Source organism: Gymnoscopelus microlampas, assembly GCF_963454915.1.
Source record: "Gymnoscopelus microlampas genome assembly, chromosome: 14".
NCBI classification, from domain to species: domain Eukaryota; kingdom Metazoa; phylum Chordata; class Actinopteri; order Myctophiformes; family Myctophidae; genus Gymnoscopelus; species Gymnoscopelus microlampas.
In genome coordinates this window covers 14,505,153-14,526,473 of record NC_139951.1, presented here as the reverse complement: position 1 = coordinate 14,526,473, position 21,321 = coordinate 14,505,153, and the positions used below count along the sequence as shown (strand labels likewise).

Below are 21,321 nucleotides of genomic sequence, written 5' to 3'. Positions count from 1 at the left end.
GGGAGGATGGGAGCATGGTGGGAGTGATACAGGAGGACAGCAAGTATAATTGAAAAGTGACAGAGGGGAGGAGAGTGCTGTTAGATGGATGGATGGATAGATCCAGTCATCATAACAGCACTGCAGTACCAAACACAGGACAGGAGTAAAGAGACACATTTAAGCCTCAATAGTGAACGATAAGAAAGGAATGAGCAGGTAGAGACGTACAGGAAGTATAAATAAAATACAAAGTACCCAGAAAGAAGTGGCCGTGACTTCTGTGAGTTTTACATGATGAAGAGGAGAAGACGGGAGCGACGGCTGTGCATCTTGCTAGCCAACAAGGAGCAACTGAACCTCACTGTCAAGGTAGGAGAGTTTCACCTGCTTAATATAATACAAATTAAGTTAGGATCATGTACATTTTTTATTAAAGGTAGGGTAAGTGATATTTTTTGGTTAAAAAGGTTAAAGTGCTATATTCTGATAGTAATCATTGCTACAGAGCGTTTGTTCTGTAGCAATGATTTGCAATGATTGTTTGTTTAAGAATTATGTGTATTCTAATCTCTATGTAAGTGCAAGTCAAAGGGAAATTTAAGGGAAATACATTCTCAAGTAAAGTAGCCTACAGATCCTTAAAACTGTTACTCAAGTACAGCAACTAATTGTATTTCCTCCCCCTCTGTCTGTGTGTGTGTGTGTGTGTGTGTGTGTGTGTGTGTGTGTGTGTGTGTGTGTGTGTGTGTGTGTGTGTGTGTGTGTGTGTGTGTGTGTGTGTGTGTGTGTGTGTGTGTGTGTGTGTGTGTGTGTGTGTGTGTGTGTACTGTAGGTGAAAGCTACAGGCCAGGAGACATTGAGTCGTGTGTCAGAGCTGCTTGGCATCGAAGATCTCCATCTGTTTGGTCTGGCTCTTCTCAGAGGTGGGTTTATGTCAAACGATTATGATTATTATTTACACAATATATAGCTCTTTTACTGCATGCTTCACATGACTATAGAATCAATAGGAATTATAATTAATATTATTTTAGAGGCCTACAGAGGAGTGTGGGCCTGTGCCTTTCTCTGTGTGTGTGGGGGGGTTCGTAGTAAATGTTTTGAATTCATTTAGTATGGAATGCAGAACTGGGGAGAAGCTATTACTGCAGTGTTGAGATGTTTTCACATGGGAGGAAACGTTTACAGTGATAACAGCAATAGCCTATGCCTGAGAAGTACATTCACCTACATATACCCTTTTTAATGTGATTTTCGACCTCAGCCTATGAATACAAAATAGACAAATAAAATGTGTCTACAAACGCACGCAGGCACACAACGCACGCACGCACGCACGCACGCACGCACGCACGCACACACACACACACACACACACACACACACACACACACACACACACACACACACACACACACACACACACACACACACACACACACACACACACACACACACACACACACACACACACGATTGATTCCACTCACTGGCCATAATTGTAAGTAAATAAACAGTAAGCCCTTGCTTCTACAAAGCTTGAGTTAAACAGAGTATGAATTAAGGCTTAATTGATTTAACAAATTATGGTCATCTCTGACAGTCAATGAAAGTACAGCTGTTTTGCTCACCCCATTTGTTTGTTTACCTATCTGTTGTCTGCACAGATGACGAATATCTGTTTATTGATTTGGAACAAAAGCTGAGGAAGTATTTTGGCAACGAATGGAAGAGAGGATCTTTCACAGTGAGTCGGGACTAAACCACTTAATGCTGATTGTTGAACTGAGGCTTTGCATCTTTAGTCATTCAAGGTTTACTTGTTAACATTAACTTGGTGCTCAATGTTACTGTCAGTTATGTTAATAAATCTATATTATACAAAGTTATAAAGTAGTAGGCTATATGAATAGTTTCTAATACACTACTATAATTCTCTCTCAAAAGAGTAATGAAATAGAGTTTTGATATCTGGTTCTTGTTATGTTTAATATTTACAGGGACCGTTTGTCTTGTTTCTGAGGGTGCAGTACTTTGTAGAGAGCGAGCGACTCATTTCGTGAGTTTTTCTTGTTTTTTCTCTTAAAGACATTTCTCCAAATGTGTAGAAAGCTATACTAATATAGACATAGTTCATATAATGTATGCCATTTTATTGTTGCAGGAGCAGCAGGGAACATCAGCTGTATTACACCGAGATGAGACAGAAAGTGCTTCGTTCCCGCGGTCACCACCAAGAAGCGCTGTTCTTCCAGTTGGCAGCCGCTGCTCTGCAAGCAGACCTGGGAGACCTGGAGCAGAGACAGATAGGAGAGGAGGAGAGGGGAGATGAAGAGGAGGAGAGACGAGGAGGAGGAGGAGGAGGAGGGAAAGAGGGGAGCCAGATACATAGACAATACTTTCTTCCTGAAGATTACTTCCCGTCTTGGGTGTGTGTCTCTGTGTCATTTAAAATGTAAAATCTACAAACTAAGTTTTATGTGCGTTGTCTCCTTCTCCTGATGGAGAAAGATTTTGATTGATTGATTGAATAACTTTATTAGTGAGAAATGTCAACAGCACGAGGTACAGTCAGACATTAACCCATTAAGTCACTTTTTCTTTTGAGCTAAAAAACTTTATTTTACACTTTTGGCTATTCAAAAATAGCAGATCTACAAGCTCATGAGCTTGTAGATCAGCTATTTTTTGAAAAATCGTGAAAATGTGGGCATATCTTTGAACATATATTGTTTAAAGCGAACCTTTTTAACTCTATTCTTTGCTTCTTGGGGGGTCCCTGGAACTAAACATTTTGAGATGGGGGTCGGCGGCCAAATACACATCATTTTGGGGGTCCTTGACGTGAAGAAGTGTGAGCACCACTGATATAGAAACATACGTTTTTTTTCCAGAAAACTGTTGGGATTTAGAAGACATTTTGTAGAATCGGCTTCAGGTCTTAATGGGTTAAGGCTGAAAGGATAACACAAAAAAGCAACCATGTCCGACCACCTCCAACCACTGTGCAAATGTGTTAGCAGTTATATTGTTTTCATGTACTCTACCATGCAGGTTGGTTAAAATAATGATTTTTCATTAAAGTAAGCCTGGATCGTAGCTTTAAAGGACCTGCACACAATCTTAATGTTTTTTGAAAAATACTTTATTTTATATATCTCTATAGGAGAAGTAAATTGGATTAAAAGGATTTGTTTAGATCAGGGGTCTTCAACCTTTTCAGGCCAAGGACCCCCTAGCTGAGAGACAGATGAAGCAGGGACCCCCTCTATATTGTATAAAATTGTGTTTCAGATGAAACCTCTACACCTACACCTCTTTGCCAAAAATAGCCGATCTACAAGCTCACAACGCCTCGCAGCGCGAGGCGTTGTGAGCTTGTAGATCTGCTGTTTTTGGCTAAAGTTCTCCTCAGAAAAGGGATGCTACGGTTCAAGTGGTTAAGGTAAAAAAAAATAGATTTGGCGGACCCCCTGTAGTAACTCTGAGGACCCCCTAGGGGTCCCGGACCCCATGTTGAAGATCCCTGGTTTAGATCTTAGATTTGTTCTAGTCCATCACATAGTTTATCGCTCAGATGAATCACTCAGTAACATGACAAGCGTGTGTGTGTGTGTGTTTTTTTTTTGTGCGTCTCCAGTTGGTCAAGCGTCGCGGCCGTGACTTTGTCCTCCGACACAGCCCAGCGCTGCACAGAGAGCTGAGAGGTCTGTCCCCGGGACAGGCCGTCCTACGGTTTATCAAATATGCCACCGGCCTGCAGGACGGGCCAGTCACCTTCTACAGAATGAGACAGGTGAGGAATAACTATCACACTGTCATTTACAGGGAGTTACTTTGCCCTCTACTGTATGATCACAGGAAATATAACAATAGAAAAGAATAAAAAGAATCAAAGAGTGATTTAAATTACATGTTCCTATGAGGGCTTGATTAGGTGTGCTATAATGCGGGCATGCTGGACTGTTTATTTATAAGCCAGACATGCTGTACACCAATATTATCGTCTCAACCAGTGGTCCCGGGGACCGCCAGTGGTCTTAGAGGGGTTCCAGGTGGTCCCCAGCTAAATGATGGAGAGTTGGTAACCAAATGGACCCTTATAGATCTTTAACTCTTAAGAGCGTAAAATGAAACCAAATGGACCCTCACGGGTCCATTTGGTTTCATTTTACGCTCTTAAGAGTTAAATTATTGTTAAACATCTGCATTGCTTAATAAGAAGTCTAATAAGAAGCCTATTGGTGCCAACATCAATAGACTAGGCAGGATTTCAGAAAATGTGCTTATTTAAAGTGCTGAAGGTAAATTGTGTTAATTTATGGCACACATGGTTTTTAGGTAGAAACTTGATTGATTGATTTTCTTTCATTTATGAGGAATCCAATTAAATATTTTGATTTGAAATCAAGTGTGAGGAAACTGCTTGGTGGCCGCCATCTTTAAATGGTCCATATTGAGGGCTTAGCGGCCATTTTTGAGCTTGGCACACATCAGATTTGCATTCAGCACACCTTAATACCCCTAAAAAACACGATTTGCCTTCGGGGTTACGATTTTTGGAAAACTGACCTAGTCTACAATACAGCATGGAATTGAGGACAACATCTTATCCAACAAAAGCAAAACATTCTAAGTTTTGGGTCTGAGAGTCTAAATCTCATCAAATGCTGGTCTGTGGCTCAAATGCCCAATAAATAATGGACCTTGATATGAAAAGGGTTGAAAACCAGTGCACTAGATACACAAACATTTTGGCCTTGTTCCATCTGCATCAAAAACAATAGCAATAGTGGTTAAACAAAGTTGTACCTGCATCAACAGCTCAGTCCATCCATACATCAAATACCTGTAGCTGTAGTGGTGCTGACACTAGTATAACCTCTAACTGGGAATAGGAGCTCTCCGTGGTGCTAAAGAGCCAGGGAACGGCCAGTGGAATAGGCTCTATGCACAGCAGCCATATTGGAAACAAATTGGGCCCCTTTCTTACTTCCTTAACAGGTCTTAACAATGATACTAATGAAGGCTCTGTTCCATTCAAACAGAGTCTGATATTGTGCTTGTTGGCTCGCTGGAAACACTCTGCTACACTAGTGGGTCTCAATGTGTCCTTGAGGGGGTTCGAAATGGCTCCCTATGGGTCTGTAACTCTGAGAGTGTACATTTGTACACTCTCAGAGTTATCTATGGTCCTTGAAATTAAAACGTTTGAGAACCATTGTGCTACACTAAATGGAACAGAGCCTTCGTTAGAATCATTGGCCCAATTTATTTACAATATGGCTGCTGTGCATAGAGCCAATTACGCCCCCCTCAGTCCTGGATTAAATAATCAAAGGACTCCCTCTGATGGAGAATACGTTCTTTCATCATGTCAGCCTCAACTGAAGTGGACCCAAACCATGCAAGACTGTATCCGTCTCAAACCATGCCAGGAAAACGCCCCGACAGCTCTGGGCCCCCTCACTGCTGGGGCAAAGCAATCAGGCCTGTGCCGTTCTCTTGGTGTGTGCCACACACCTTGTGGAGAATATGGCTCATCTGGCCAAATCACTTTTTTCCAACTGATGTTTTTCCCATCTGGAAATGCAGGTGTCACTTTAGTCGCTGTTCCTATTGGAACACCAGCTAGCTGAGCATAAAATGGAATAAGATGTATAATAAAATGTATGTACTTCACCCACCCCTGTGTTTGAAATAAACTCCACGTCCCACTGAAGAGCCAACTCCATCACAGAACAAAGCACAGAGTACTGTGAGTTATCTCCGTTATAAACCAATGCAGTCTGTGCTCTAAGAAGAAGAGCATTTACTGTAATAATCATATTTGAAGATTCAAATTGCATTGTTTTGAGTCACGATATAAAAGACTTCCTATGGAAGGGATTCGCACTTTTCTTTTCTTTACCCTTTTTAACAAGGTTGTTGTAGGCCTACAGTATGCAACAATGATGAATTGTGATGCATTACATTTGAAATCACCACGAATGCATTTAGCAAAAAATGTAAAACTAATAAAAAGTAGGCCACATTTTAGATATGAGAGCAAACATGGAGTTTATATTGGAGTTGTAAATTCCAATATAAAGGTTAGGTAACTGAATATGACTATATACAATCCTTAACCTCTTAAAAACTCCACCCCAGAAAATAATAGATTGAGATGCTCACGTGTTGTGACCTTATCGATCTGCTATTTTCAGCAAAATCCTTACCCATAATTGCAAGAACTTCTGGGAACTCAGATTATCCCCACAAAACCATATGGGGTTTAAGTGGTTAATTACAGCTCTGATAAGAGCTGTAAAAGATATATAGCACAAATATAGCACATGTGTGCCCTCTGCTGCTCATTAGAGGATATTACATATCTTAGAGAGTCATTGTCTACTGCTCTATTATCGAATCACTTAAATCCTATGTACTTTGTTGACAGAGGTCCCCCATGGGTCTGTACTTGGTTCCCTCATTTCTTATCTCTACAACCAAATCTCTTCGCAGAAAACAGCTGATCTACAAGCTCACAGCATTTCACAGTAGTTCGCCTATTATGACATGGCCAGAATAGGGACGCCAGGATTCATGATGTTTAGCGAAAATAATTTCCCCATTCAGCTATGGTTCCCATTATACATTATACCATTTAATTTTGATCGTTCCAAATGGGGGCACATTGGTCACCATGTCAATTTTCTTCGACCATAGTTAATAATTGCACTACTTCTAACATAACAGCACAGGGAAAATGTGCTATTTACCTTACATTGTGAATAAATTCACTACGACTCCAACATTTGAAAGAATTTAAGACATTTAATGAAAGAACAATATATAACATTTTTTAAACTATATACACACACACACACACACACACACACACACACAGAAAGAATTGATTACAAATTGACTGATTCAAGACTGTACATTTCAAATAAATAATTGATTACTAATTGATTACAAATTGGCTGATTCAAGACTGTACATTTGAGACAAATAATTGATTACAAATTGATTGATTCAAGACTACATTTGAAACAAATAATTGATTGCAAACTGATTGAAGACTGTACATTTGAGACAAATTGATTGATTCAAGACTGTACAATTGAACATTAGACGATTCAAAAATGTATGATTCACATTTGGAGAGAGAAAAAAAATTGAAACGATTCTTGAAAAGAAAATGATAATGATCCTCCCAAGATCAAGCACTGTGCTCCCCAATCATGGCTGTAGGTTACATGTTCATTGTTTCAACACAATTTGGTATGCGCGCGTGTATGCGCACGCACGTGCATCTCGGTATATGTGTGTATGTGTGGTCAAAAGCTGGGGAAATTGTGTCAAATAAATAATGTACAGTTCAAAATATATGCTAATGTATAAAGGTACAGTATATGGTGATATATCCTCCAATCAAGGATCGGAAATTGAAAATGTCACCTAGTAACTTTGCATTATACATCACTATTTACTGCCGCACAATGTAAACATTGCTAGTAGTGTCTGAGATAGACAGAGTTTGGAAATGTCTAAGTTTTGGGTCTGAGAGTCTAAATCTCATCAAATGCTGGTCTGTGGCTCAAATGCCCTATAAATAATGGACAGGGTTGGGAGGGTTACTTTTAAAAAGGAATCCCCTACAGTTACAAGTTACTTGCTAAAAAATGTAGTCAGTAACGTAATCCCTTTCAGTTACTTTTGGATTACTTTTAAGCAAAACTCTATTTAATTACACTTCAGGCTTAGTACGGCCAGAGAAGCTGGCAGCCCCGCGCCCAACTCCTGCCGCCATCTTGCAGGAGACTGTTGCCGTAGAGGTTTCAGGGCTCTGTGTGGAGTGTTCCCTGCTCTTGCGGTTGAAAGAAGCCCCTAATCCAGGCTGTTACCTCGACTGTTGCCGTAGAGGTTTCAGGGCTCTGTCAGGAGTGTTCCCTGCTCTTGCGGTTGAAAGAAGCCCCTAATCCAGGCTGTTACCTCGACTGTTGCCGTAGAGGTTTCAGGGCTCTGGGTGGAGTGTTCCCTGCTCTTGCGGTTGAAAGAAGCCCCTAATCCAGGCTGTTACCTCGACTGTTGCCGTAGAGGTTTCAGGGCTCTGGGTGGAGTGTTCCCTGCTCTTGCGGTTGAAAGAAGCCCCTAATCCAGGCTGTTACCTCGACTGTTGCCGTAGAGGTTTCAGGGCTCTGGGTGGAGTGTTCCCTGCTCTTGCGGTTTGTAGAAGCCCCTAATCCTACTCGGATCTTGGCTAAAAGCGAGCCACACCGACTAGTAAAAGTTTGTTCCACAAACATACACCCGTGTCGAAGGATGTTACACGAGGCCAAACATTTCTCTCGCTATACATATAGGCTAGATAAAAATAAATAAAATTACAGGCACAGCCTATATTCCCAAAGGCTATACATAGGCTAGATAAAATAAATAAAATTACAGGCACAGCCTATATTCCCAAAGGCTATACATAGGCTAGATAAAATAAATAAAATTACAGGCACAGCCTATATTCCCAAAGGCTATACATAGGCTAGATAAAATAAAATAAATTACAGGCACAGCCTATATTCCCAAAGGCTATACATAGGCTAGATAAAATAAATTACAGGCACAGCCTATATTCCCAAAGGCTATACATAGGCTAGATAAAATAAAATAAATTACAGGCACAGCCTATATTCCCAAAGGCTATACATAGGCTAGATAAAATAAAATAAATTACAGGCACAGCCTATATTCCCAAAGGCTATACATAGGCTAGATAAAATAAAATAAATTACAGGCACAGCCTATATTCCCAAAGGCTATACATAGGCTAGATAAAATAAAATAAATTACAGGCACAGCCTATATTCCCAAAGGCTATACATAGGCTAGATAAAATAAAATAAAGTACAGGCACAGCCTATATTCCCAAAGGCTATACATAGGCTAGATAAAATAAAATAAATTACAGGCACAGCCTATATTCCCAAAGGCTATACATAGGCTAGATAAAATAAAATAAATTACAGGCACAGCCTATATTCCCAAAGGCTATACATAAGTTATGCCCAGATCTCTCCTGTGACACCAGCATTGACGAAAAGCATTCAACTGGAAACCACACAGTCTCTCCAGACCGACGTGTCAGTCTGGAGGTTCCTACAATTGTCAAGTGTCCTTAAACAGGGCAATCACCTGCCTTTTTGCCCGGATTGGCACTTTAGAGTCTCGTCTAGGCCGGAACCAACCAAGACTGTGGTGGTGTACTGCTGCTGTTCGGTGGCTCGCCTGATGTCGAGGCACCAGGCTGAGGGAGACCAGCTGCTCCAGCAACATGTCCAGCTCCTGCAGGCTTCACTCACTCTTCCTCCAGCCCAGGTCTGCTGACTGCTCTGCTCTCCAGCCTGCCACCTCTTTGTTCTAGAGGGAAGAGAAAACACATTTCAGGTCGGTTAAAAACAAAGGATCACACAATAGGTTGATGTAGGGTTGCAACAGTTAATTAAACTACTGTAATTGATGAAAAAAAAGGTGATCTTTAAGAAAATAATTGATAGTTGCAGCCCTTTGTTGACACTGGAGTGAATGTGAAATGATCTTGATTCACACGGTCAAGATCAATTCATGTGAGGATCCTTGACATTAAAAGTTTGAGAACCACTGCTATAATTCCATCAAAGCCGTTCTTTATGGATACTCACTCTTGGACTATTTTCCCTTGCGCAGGAAAGCCAGCCTGAAGTCCTAGTCTTCGGTGGTGCGGAAACTGCTGGTGCTCTCCTGAGTAGATTGAGAGATAACATTTTTGTTAGTCGTGTTCTTAAAAAGGGCCTCAACAGATATTAAACAAGTGCAATATCATGTTAATTCTGTTTCAGTTCTTGAGAGGATGATCAAGTTCACTCAGAAGAAACAGGATTATTGGGCTTGTTGCTCATAAACAATTTTACACAACACAGCAGTATGATGCAAAAGAAAATGTCCCCAAGGGGTACCTGGTGGCTCCGACAGCAGCTCCATGTCTTGCGAATCGCAAGGATCCGACTTTGGATCCACTTTGCAACTCTCTTCTTCAATACAGGTCTCTCCTCTCCCTGTCCTGGTGACTCCTCTCTCTGCTCTAGGGCTGACACACCTATCACACAAACCAGTACAAAAAGTCATTGATTAGTTGATCGACAGGGGGGAGTATATTGGGTGTAAGTGGTTGTTGTCCAAATTAATGGCATAGATTAGAAATGAACTGTGAAGTCTAGAGCCATACCAAGGTCCTGAGCGTTGTCAATGAAGCAGTGGATGACTGCTCTCTGCAACTTCAGCCGCTTCTCTGTGCTGGCCTTCATCTTGGCAGTTCCCTCTACAGATTGAAGGAAGTTAGGCGTGAAGACGACAGACAGGTTGCTGCTATCCATCTTATTCTCTGCTCTCCTAGGGTAGGCACAAACAACAATCACAGAGTACAATTAGAATTGGAATCCATTCATTGGGAATTTGATTCATTGGGTGCATTGATCTCACATAGAAGAAAATATAAGCAAAATCTGAAAGAATAGTAAGATATAAAAAGGTAAATATGCATAAAGGCAACAGTGACAATTGGGTCAGACCAGGTGTGAGGGCAATGTTAACAGTACGGGATGTATATGGTCTATACAAGTCATGTAAGAATGAGTCCAGTTCCATATAAACTCATGTTTATTTGATCAAGTTTTGGCTGTCTGCCCTCCGTCTTCAAGATCAGAAAACAGTCTGTTCTTGAAGATCAGACGGATGAAACATTAGCAAATAAAGATACATGTTATGTCAAATAAAAATACATGTTATGGAGATGGGATGTGTGGACATATTTTTAACAGTCTTTTAATATAAGATTAAGCCATGTAAAATAATTCATTAATTAAAAAAGCTGGTGAACACACTTTCATCAGTCTAATATTACCTCTGGGACACCTTCTGGAGGAAGTCGAAGAAGTAGCGCAGTACACAGCGGTTTCTGTGAGGCAGAGCGCAGGACAGCAGCAATGTTGCAGCGGTGCGTTCCTCCTCATCATTCAGCTGCTGGGCTTTTAGAAACGCGTCATGCAGCTCTGTGGGCAGAATGGGTTCTGGCAGCTCTCTGAAGAATTGCTTCACCAGGCCGGCCACATCACAGGGAAGAGCCGTGGACACACACTGCTCACCTGCATCCAGCTTGGCCTGAAGAAACAATGAAACATTGTGTTAGACTTCATTTATACACATATGTGCATTGGATATAGGGCTGGGCAATTCATCGAAACCGATATTTAGAACGGTAACAGACTTAATCTGGACAGTTTTTATGATTAGTTTTTGAATCAACATGAAATAGTCTAACAGACTAAATCGATTTATATGATTAACCACTCAAACCCTGTATTATACAGTATGTCGTTGTACAATGGTAGGAGATGCAAAAATAGTGAAAATAGCAGAGCTGGTAGATCTGCAAATGTCACCGTTTAAGAAAATTATAGTTTGAAATAATCATGATATTGATTTAAAGTCATATCGCCCAGCTCTGATTGGATAGCATGTCATTTAGACATCTCCCAGGGTCAAGGTCACAGGACAAATGGCAATACGAAAAGAACATCTACTACTAATACTAAAATCAACTAGACTCACCGTGAGTGCTTTCAGACGAACAATGGATCCTGCCTTCCTGAACAGACCCTCTGTGTCTACGTGAAGCAGAAGCATCTTACAGGCATCGACTAGAAACCTGAGGAAGCACAGACATGAAATGAAATTAGCAAAAAAAAACGTTTGAACAGAAACATTAACTGACATTATTTGTGGCTTTTTAAACAAGCTGTCTCCATTTACCTTGGTACACTACCGTGTTCAGTTTCACACTGTGGTAGGCTCGCCAGCTGTACTCCGAAAACCTTCACCTGAGGAAAAATACATTAAACAGCATTTTAGATTTCATAAGACAAATGGACAAAATATGATAAATCAAGTTGATTGAATGTGCCTTTTAAGACTCAAGCACAAACATGTGATCTTTAATCTGGGATGGGATGAGTGAGTGTGCTTAGATTTCTCAAGATTCAAGAGGTTGTATTTGTCACATGCTCATACAAGACTCAGTGAGAAAATGACACATTCAAGTAAATGACAATGCATGTTAGTAAGGTTTGTTTATCCATAGACTCACAGTGTTGGTAGATGGTGTCTTTGCCGTTTGTTTGGTTCCGTTGAACCCCCTCTTGATGTTGATGCCGTACTTGGCTCTCAGCTGCTGCACCGCCATCAACTGCTGCAGGCTGTTGATATTGAGGTTTTTATTAACAACAATAATGCATATAGATGACCATATATTATTTCTACATATCTGTCAAAAGCAGTGGTTGTCAAACCTTTTTAATTTCAAGGAGCCTCAGTTTGGTGAGCATGATCTGGCCACAATAACGCTGAGTGTGTACAAATGGAACCAAATGGACCCGTAAGGGTCCATTTGGTTCCATTTGTTACAGATCTGTCAAGGTCCCGCTGGAAGTCCCTCAATGACCCCTGGGGGTCCCCAGACCCCACTTTGAGAACCACTGGTCAAAAGGATAAAACTCCAAAAAGCTGGAGAGTATATTTACCTGTCATCCACAACCTTCAACTCCTTCTTCAGGCCCAAGGAGCCCTCAGGACACTGGTTAACACAGCAAGACGGCATGGTCCTAGATAGATACTGTATGAGAGAGAGGGGGAACAATAAACATGTAGTTCAAACAAGATTACAAAACATAGTGGTAGAAAAGGTACTCACATTTTTTACTTAAGTAAAAGTATCATTACTGCAATGTAGAAGTACTCGGTTAGAAGTAAGTAAGTTTTCAAATGGCCGAAATGTATATAGGGCTGATGAAGTGGTTAATATATCTTTTGTAATGTAATAATCAAAATCTACAAAGTAAGTAAAGTTTTCAAATTATTGTAGTCGAGTAAACGTGCAATATTTGCCTCTGAGATGTAGTGGAGTAGAAGTAAAAGTATTCAAAATTGGAAATACTCAATTAAAGTAAAAAATACCTCAAAATACCTCAAAATTGTACAGTACTTGAGTAAATGTACTTTGTTACTTTACACCACTGGCTGCAACAGAATATTTCTACATTGTGGCATTACTACTTTTACTAAAGTCAATCAAATGTGAGTAGGCCTAGCTGTTTCTTCCACCACTGAATTAAATATCATTGTGTGGAGAGAAACCATCTTGAACTGCTAGTACAACGTCTGTGCAAAAAAAAAGAACAGATCTACAAGCCCATGATAAGGTTGTTATAGCTGTAGTATACAACCCTCGTAGACGTATTTATGATTCTGACGTTTTCATCTACGAGAGTTGTAGGATTCACGCCCCATGGAGACATGGACTTTCTGCACTATACCCCGCGGATACTCCAAACGTGTACAAATTGAAAATAAAGGTGCTTAACCCCACACCCCAAATGTTACCTGTCTCTACGCGGTAGTAGTTTAATGTAATAATCCATATCTTTAAATAAAGAAGTGTTTTAATGCCGTCTGTGGCCGAACGCCATTTTTTCACCCTCGTTTACTTCCTGTTTACATTTAGTGTAATTCACCGGATGCGCCCCGCCATTACCCGTCACTACCCGTCACTACAGCCCATTGGGAACTTCCTTCATTTTTCACAAGCAAAGAACGTTTTGTAACGCTTTTTTTTGTATCAACAACACTACAAAATAGCTTCTTTTGGGCTTCTAAAGACCAACGTCATATTAAAATGACATTTCCCCCTAATCTGTAAAGAACGTGTTGTAACGGTTTTTTTTTGTGTGTTTTTTTTTTTAAATCACCACCACCCGTCTATAACAAGCTACTTCTAAGCATGATGACAACAGCTTCTAAAGATGTTAACTCAAGCTATAGATTTGAAATGGAACTCATTTCAACCTAGCTAGCCTCGGATCAAGACGGTCATCGGTCATATTATAATATAATATATGACAGTCTTGTGTCAATAAGGCTAAAAACCAAGACTATGTGATGACAAGCAACGGTAACACAACAAGCTAACAGATCTACAAACACGCTGTTCTTTAGACAAGAAACGTTGAGAAAACGTTTTTTTTTTTTTAAACAACACAACGTCTAGCTTCTTTTGACAAGCATGAATTTGAATTATGATGACAATGGCACGACGTTAACTCACTCTACAATCAAACATGTCAACAAATAGGTGTTTTAAACGGCATAAATAGCATTAAAATGTCATTTCCCCTAAACCCCGAGCATATTAAACAAATATCAAACTCACGTTGGTTGTTGAAAGCCAGTTGAAGAACGTCAGATGACGGAGGATGGAGTTGGTGATGGAGATGAAAAAGCCTAAAAGGACAAAGTAGAATCCTAAAAGAATCCTAAAAGCCTAGAAAGATAAACCTAAAAACAAGCGTAGAATCCTCTGATGTAATTCCTCTGGTTCGCTGTAGTTATGTTGTCCTAGTTGTTCTGATGAGCAACAAGGAGATGCGTCTGCCTGTACTGTGACTTTGATCAAACACATCTGAAGAGTTTGGCGCGGCGCTGAGGCTTTTAAATCTGGAGACCTGCGCGAACGAGCGATTCCTGTGCTTCATTGGACAGCTGTTCTGAACGAGACGTCACAACTTGTGACGTTTTGTATATAACTCTCTGCGCATGCGCAGTTTGTGCAACGGTCAAAAAGTTAACGCCAGGTAGGTAGCGGTGGAAAGTAATTAAGTACTTGTACTTAAGTACTCAAGTACTCAAGTACTTTTACTCAAGTACCCAAATACTTTTACTCAAGTACTTAGGTACTTTTTTCTCAAGTACTTGAGTACTTTTACTCAAGTTATTAAGTACAATTTTTAGTTTATTTTACCAGATTATTTCCAATTTACTTTTTAGATTTTGATTATTGTTACAAAACATACATTCCTCAGCCTTATTTAATCTTACAAGCTAACAACACGTGTGCATTTAAAATGTATTTTTAAAATATTTTTATATTTTTTTATAAATAGTTTTTTTAATCACTTTTGGTATTTTGATGCCAATACTTTTGTACTTTTACGCAAGTAAATTTTGATTACCGGACTCTTACTTGCACTGAATATTTCTTCATTGCAGTATTGATACTTTTACTTGAGTAAAAAAGTACTTTTCCCACCACTAGTGATGATGATGATCTGACATTACATCACCGTAACAATTTGTATTTTTGAAGTGTATTACTTATTTATTTTGTTTTAATTTAAAAAAGAATAGACGATCTTTTGTCATTAAAGTGACACATTGGAAAAACAAAACAATAATTATTAGATCGCATTAAGAAACAGGAAGTGACGAAGACAGACGAGATTCGATAGGGACACACTTTGGGTGTGACCGTTGTTATGGCTGTTCAGACCTTCAGTAAAGGTCAGTAAAACTATTTAAACTTCACAGAAAACATGTTTCCCCACCTCAGGAATAAAAGCTTTATTAATATTACCCATCACATTTTATTCCACGTTTTTTTCCAGCCCGTTGCTGGAATAAAATGTATAATAAAATCTATGCACTTCACCCAGCTGTGTTTGAAAAAACAATTTAGGGGGAAAGCGCCCAAATAACGAACCCACCCTTTTTTAATTGTTTATGAATATGTATATATCGCTTATAATTAAAACCATAATATTTAGCAATAAAGCATATATACACAAAGATAAAAAAAATATATATATAAAAAAGACAGCTGTACAGCATGGTTCTCAAAGTGGGGTCCAGGGACCCCCAGGGGTCCTTGAGGGAGTTCCAGGGGGTCCCCACCAAAATGTGTCGCAACACTTTTAACCACTTTAACCTTTTATTCTTTGGCTATTAAACAAGAGCAGATATACAAGCTCATAGTGCGGCACCGAGTGCCGCACTATTGAGCTTGTAGATCTGCTATTTTTGAAGAATTCTGAAAGTTTGTGCAAATCTTTGTATATATATTCGTTTAATTTGAATATTTGTAACTCAAATCTTGGCTATTGGGGGTCCCTGTAACAAAAATTTCAGATGGGGGTCCACGGCCAAATACATATCATTTTGGGGGTCCTTGACATGAAAACGTTTGAGAACCACTGCTGTACAGTATGTACAGACTTTTGCATCCGCTATATAATGTATTAGCTGCAGATTGTAGACAGTGTATGTTTAGTATTTTGCTTTCATTGTCTCAATCTGTCATTCACATACAGGAGAAAAAAGAGAGGAAAAGCTCAATCCTTCTGGGACTGGCGCCCAGAGGAATACATGTGTACCAGGTGGGTGCTGTAAGAGTTCGATTTTGATGTATTTATTTGCACAATAAAAACCATTACAAAGGTAACATTATTAAAAACAACACAGAAATAAGTGCAGGTGAGAAAAGAAACCCATTAAGGGCTTATAAAGGGTTCTCACCTAAAAAATAACAAACAAGTAGTTAAACATAATAATCAAGTTAAACATAATAATCAAACATAAGACATGACAAACAACAAATACCTTGTGTGCAGTTGAATGTGTGGGTGTAAGTGTCTGTGTATTGTGGTGTGAACACGGAGGTGAAGCACCGATGACACGCTAATGTTGTTTTTATAACAACTTAAACACACCCGTCGTAACTACCGTCGTTAATGTAGTGATGTGCACAATGATTTTGTGGAAAACTGTTTGGACAATGTGCCTTGTTTCGGCAATCAGAGTTGCTTACAAACAAGCACTCCAGAGTGGGAGAGTTTACCTTTGTTTTGTATGTAACATTGCTCTGCTCTACATGCTAGACCCTCCAGAAAAACGCGGGCAAAAATCCTTGATTATGCGGGCTAAAACTCTTGATTATGCTGGCTAAAATCCTTGATTCTGCGACGAAATATGCAGGTTTTTTTGCAATTTTATGCGGTGAAATTGCGGGAAGTTGCAAAATATGCGAAAAGTTGCGAAAAATGCGAAATATGTTAAAAGTTGCGAAATATGCGGAAATATGCGATGCGAATCGCATATTATGCGATGTGCGTATTATGCGATGCGATGCGCATATTATGCGATGCGGCCTTTTTGAAAAAACGTTACCCCCGCATAATTATGCGCCATTTTGCTGATTATGCGGTAAATTCTGCGATCGCATAAACGCATTTTTCTGGAGGGTCTAACATGCGCTTTGTAACTAACTGTTTTTCCTTCATCTGACTGCACTGGCAGTGTTTATGTCCTTTGTACATCCTGTACTTCTTATGTGGACATAAATAAATATTTCAAATGTGTGTGTGTGTGTGTGTGTGTGTGTGTGTGTGTGTGTGTGTGTGTGTGTGTGTGTGTGTGTGTGTGTGTGTGTGTGTGTGTGCAGAAAGCTACGTTATATGGTAGAAGCAAGTGGAGAGGCTTGATTCATCAGGCTGGCCCTCAGTCTATGTTTATTACTGAGTGAAGATGAGGAGTTGGTGCATGTGTGTGTATTCCAGAGTAAAGAACCTCTGTCTTTAATGGAGAACTGGCTATGGGTGGTACGGCTGAAGGGAGTTATTTTGCATTGTTAATAAAGTGTGGGACTGATACATGAGCCATTGCCATGTTTAATGTAAACATGTCACCTTTTTCCCCCCTATCTTTCCTGACCTGTGTGAAGGAGGTGGAGGGAAAGCAATCTCGGTTATATGATTTCTGTTGGACTGATATAGACCAAATTACCTTCCAGGTATGCCGCCTAACACATGCACATGCACATGCACATGCACATGCACATGCACATGCACATGCACATGCACATGCACATGCACATGCACATGCACATGCACATGCACAGACACACACATCAAATTAAAGAAAGGACTAAACCAGGCTCATTCTTATCATTTTCAATATTTTGGCTCTTTTCAACTATAAGAACTACTCAAAGTGAACCGTGCTGTGCCATGAAATGTATTTCACAGGTTCTGGATTTGTTTCCATACGCTACTGCTTGGTTTCAGATACGTTTCTCAGAGCCTAATTTAGGCCCTGCCCGAGAGGTGGTACTAACCCTGTGTTCCGGGAACCCAGAACCTAGAACTTATACTTTAAAAATGGTCTAAAATGATTAAAATAGCTGATCACGTTAACAAAAAAAAAACATCACAGAACTTCACGGATTCTGGAAGATTCTGGGCTACCCTCTGTATTTGAAAAGAGGCATATTAAGAAGTCTGGCAGAGAACTGACTCCAGAAACCAAAACGTCCTCCTCTCCTCCTTCTCCTCCTCCTTCTCCTCCAGGGCAGGAGGTTTGAGGTGCATGCCATAGGCTCTCTGTGTCTCCCCAAGCTGGTCTACTTCACCTCCACAGCCTTCCACTCCAAACACATCCTGAGACATCTGACTGACAGCCACCGCTTCCACATGAACACCAGACACACCGTCAGACACATACAGCTCCTGGAAGACAGAAACGGTGAATTAATTACATAGGGTCTTGGGCCCTATACTATATACTTCATCGTAAGACAAATATAGAAAATAGCCAATCTACAAGCTCTCAACATGTAGTGATGCGATTCGTTGTGAGCTCGCAGATCTGCTATTTTACTCATTCAAGTCCATTCATACAGGGGTGTTTGGGTACCAAATTATATTTGTTACCTGAATTTAAATTTCTTTTACATTTTGCATTATTTTTCATTTTTGTCTTTGTGTGTGTTTGCATGTGGCCGAGGATAACCTGTCATTATCTCCCTTAGTTAAGTTCAGTATCCTTTATTGGCAGTGAATAGTACATTTTATACTTTGTTAATGATGTCTGTCTGTCTGTCTGTCTGTCTGTCTCTGTCTCTGTCTCTGTCTCTGTCTCTCTCTCTCTCTCTCTCTCTCTCTCTCTCTCTCTCTCTCTCTCTCTCTCTCTCTCTCTCTCTCTCTCTCTCTCTCTCTCCAGCTGCTCAGTCCTACAGAGAGGCCTATATCTGTGACCAGGCAGACCTGAAACGGAAGCTACGTAGCATCACAGAGGAGAGTCTTGCATCCTCCATGTCTAAGTCTGATCATAGTGATGTGATGGCCTTACCCACAGCAATGAGAAGGGACTGTCGCAGAGAAGAGGAGGAGCATTTGATAGGTCAGTCGAACGGAAGGTATAGAGGTGAGGTGAAATCCAGGGGCGTGTGGCTTATTTACTGTAGGTTCAAAGTGCTCCATCAATTATGGTGCTTTCATGCCAAGTGGGAACTGGTACGTTTCTCACGTGGAACTTCCCACCTCAGAACATTCAAGTGGTTTAGATCAGAACGAAATGGATGCCCAATAGTTCAGCTGCTTTCATTACATCTACAGTATAACAAATTGACCGTATCCCACTGTATTTAATGCAGAAACAGAAACTAGAGAGTCTGCTTGAAAGCCTAAAAGCATGCTGTTATTGATTGATCAAAGGTTTTGCTGTGATCGCTGTGTGTTCTCCTTGTGTTTACATGACATCTCAGCATGATTGGACAACTATTCATGTTGGTTTGTCTTACTTGGAAGTCAGAAACTTCCCGGTTACCACTCGGATGTGAACGTGGAACGTGATGGTCAACAGATTGTTGCCAAATATTTTGCTGTCCTTTTTTTTCCTATTCTTCATCCTTGTTCTGACAGTGATTTTAATGATCTTTGGATCCATTCAACATGTTAAATTGACAGTGTTAGTATAGTGATATGACGAATAAAGCTGCACTCTGTCTCTCTAAAAGGAAAAGCCATTTTATGTTCTGACTTGTGGAGAAATTGGATACTTATCACAAAACTAAATGCATTAGAATTCATGTTTTCATATCTTTTTTGGTCAGTGCACCTCTGTACCTTTAATTATTGTGTCAATTCAACCGTCATTCGTTGCATATACTGTAGAAACAAAAGCATAATATTTGAAATATTCAGTCTTTCTGTATCTGTGATTAGAGGTTGAGCAATGCGTGGATGAACCAGAGGAGGTTTTTGTTGACAACCCAGAAGAGATGTCCTGGCTTGCCGAGCTGTGCCATGGCGTTTGTGTTGATGGATCCCTGCTTCTGCCTCCATCTTGTTGGGCAGGTTCGTTCATTAAACAGCGTGTTTATTTGTGTTAGTACAAGTTCATAAGGTACTATGTGAGATTATGTGTGGATTTCTATGCTTTTTACCCTGAAATCTTTTTCAGCCAGCACCATTTACAAGTAAAGATGTGCATGTGATTATATAACCTATTTTTGTGTATTACAAGTTCATTAGTCTATGTCTTCTTTCTTTATCAGACATCACCGTGGAGATGAAACAGGTGAGCGCAACATTTACAAGGCTGGTGAGGTGCTGTGCCCTCATACCTCCAGTCTATGGACTTACCCTATAACTTTATACCACCAGTCTATGATCTAACCCTATACCTTATACCACCAATCTCTGATCTAAACCTACAACCTTATACCAGCAGTCTATCTTACCCTATAATCTTATTCCTCCAGACTATGGTCTACATATCTCCAGTCTTTGGTTTAACTCTATAGTCTGTAGACTCAGGAATACTGCACACAACAATTCAGCCAAACGTGTCATTTGCACCTTGACAAAGGGCAGTTTTGGTGGAGGTGGATAAATCATCTATATGCTGTGTGTGGTTATTTGTCTTTTTTCTTTACTTGTACTCACAAAATAACCAGCTCCTCTCTTGACCACCCTAGGAATCAAAACCTGGTCTGTGGTTTCACTTGAGTAATTTTCTGTTCTTTTTTTTAGGTGTTGAAGAGAAGAACCCATGATCAGGGGCAGACACAAATACACCCTGGAATTTAAATGACAGCCAGCAGCCCTCATATCTGTCCAGTTTGATATAACAATTATAAAGTAGTTATAGAGTATACGACCAAAATGTGTCAACCAGCTGATCAGTCTATGAAATCAATTCAAACAAAGGGACCAGCATGGACAGGACCAGTCCTCTACGTGTGTTTTGCACTCCGTAGAGCACTGCAGACTTATGGAATAAACTCAGACCATATCACATGGACAAGAAATATGGTAAAGATGGCTAGGGTCTGTTTGTTTATCATTTTATTTTAGCTTATTCTTGTCTCTCTACTCTTGCCTGTGTGTATCCTGTGTCTCATGCTTACTGCTGTTGCTGCTACGCCACCTGCAATTTCCCACAGGGATCAATAATACATTTATATACGTTTATCTGTCTGTCTGTCTCTGTGTGAACTGGTCGTGTGCAAAAGGTATGGAATGGAATGGATGGGTGTCAGGCTGAACTCTGTATCTCCTCTGCTCTCTGTGGAACGATCTATCTTTAGGTTTCTGACATCTTGTAATGTGTTTCCTCCATGCAAGTTCTCCTCTCTGTTCTCCCCCCATGCTAGCT

At 40.1% G+C, this 21,321-nt stretch overlaps 2 protein-coding genes across 2 annotated transcripts in view; both read left to right on the top strand.

The window, feature by feature from the left end:
* LOC311060871 (GH3 domain-containing protein-like) overlaps window positions 1-21,321 on the top strand; it is a 57,549-nt gene that overhangs the window by 26,810 nt on the left and 9,418 nt on the right. The window lies entirely within an intron of this gene.
* On the top strand, window positions 277-20,992 carry LOC311060062 (FERM domain-containing protein 1-like; the record flags this gene model as incomplete). The annotated part of the gene is made up of 10 exons (XM_084078189.1): window positions 277-351; window positions 1,983-2,041; window positions 2,147-2,258; window positions 3,623-3,778; window positions 17,606-17,674; window positions 18,231-18,405; window positions 18,883-19,062; window positions 19,887-20,018; window positions 20,219-20,241; window positions 20,924-20,992. 10 exons carry the CDS (start codon window positions 277-279, stop codon window positions 20,990-20,992), a joined length of 1,050 nt encoding a protein of 349 aa, XP_083934315.1.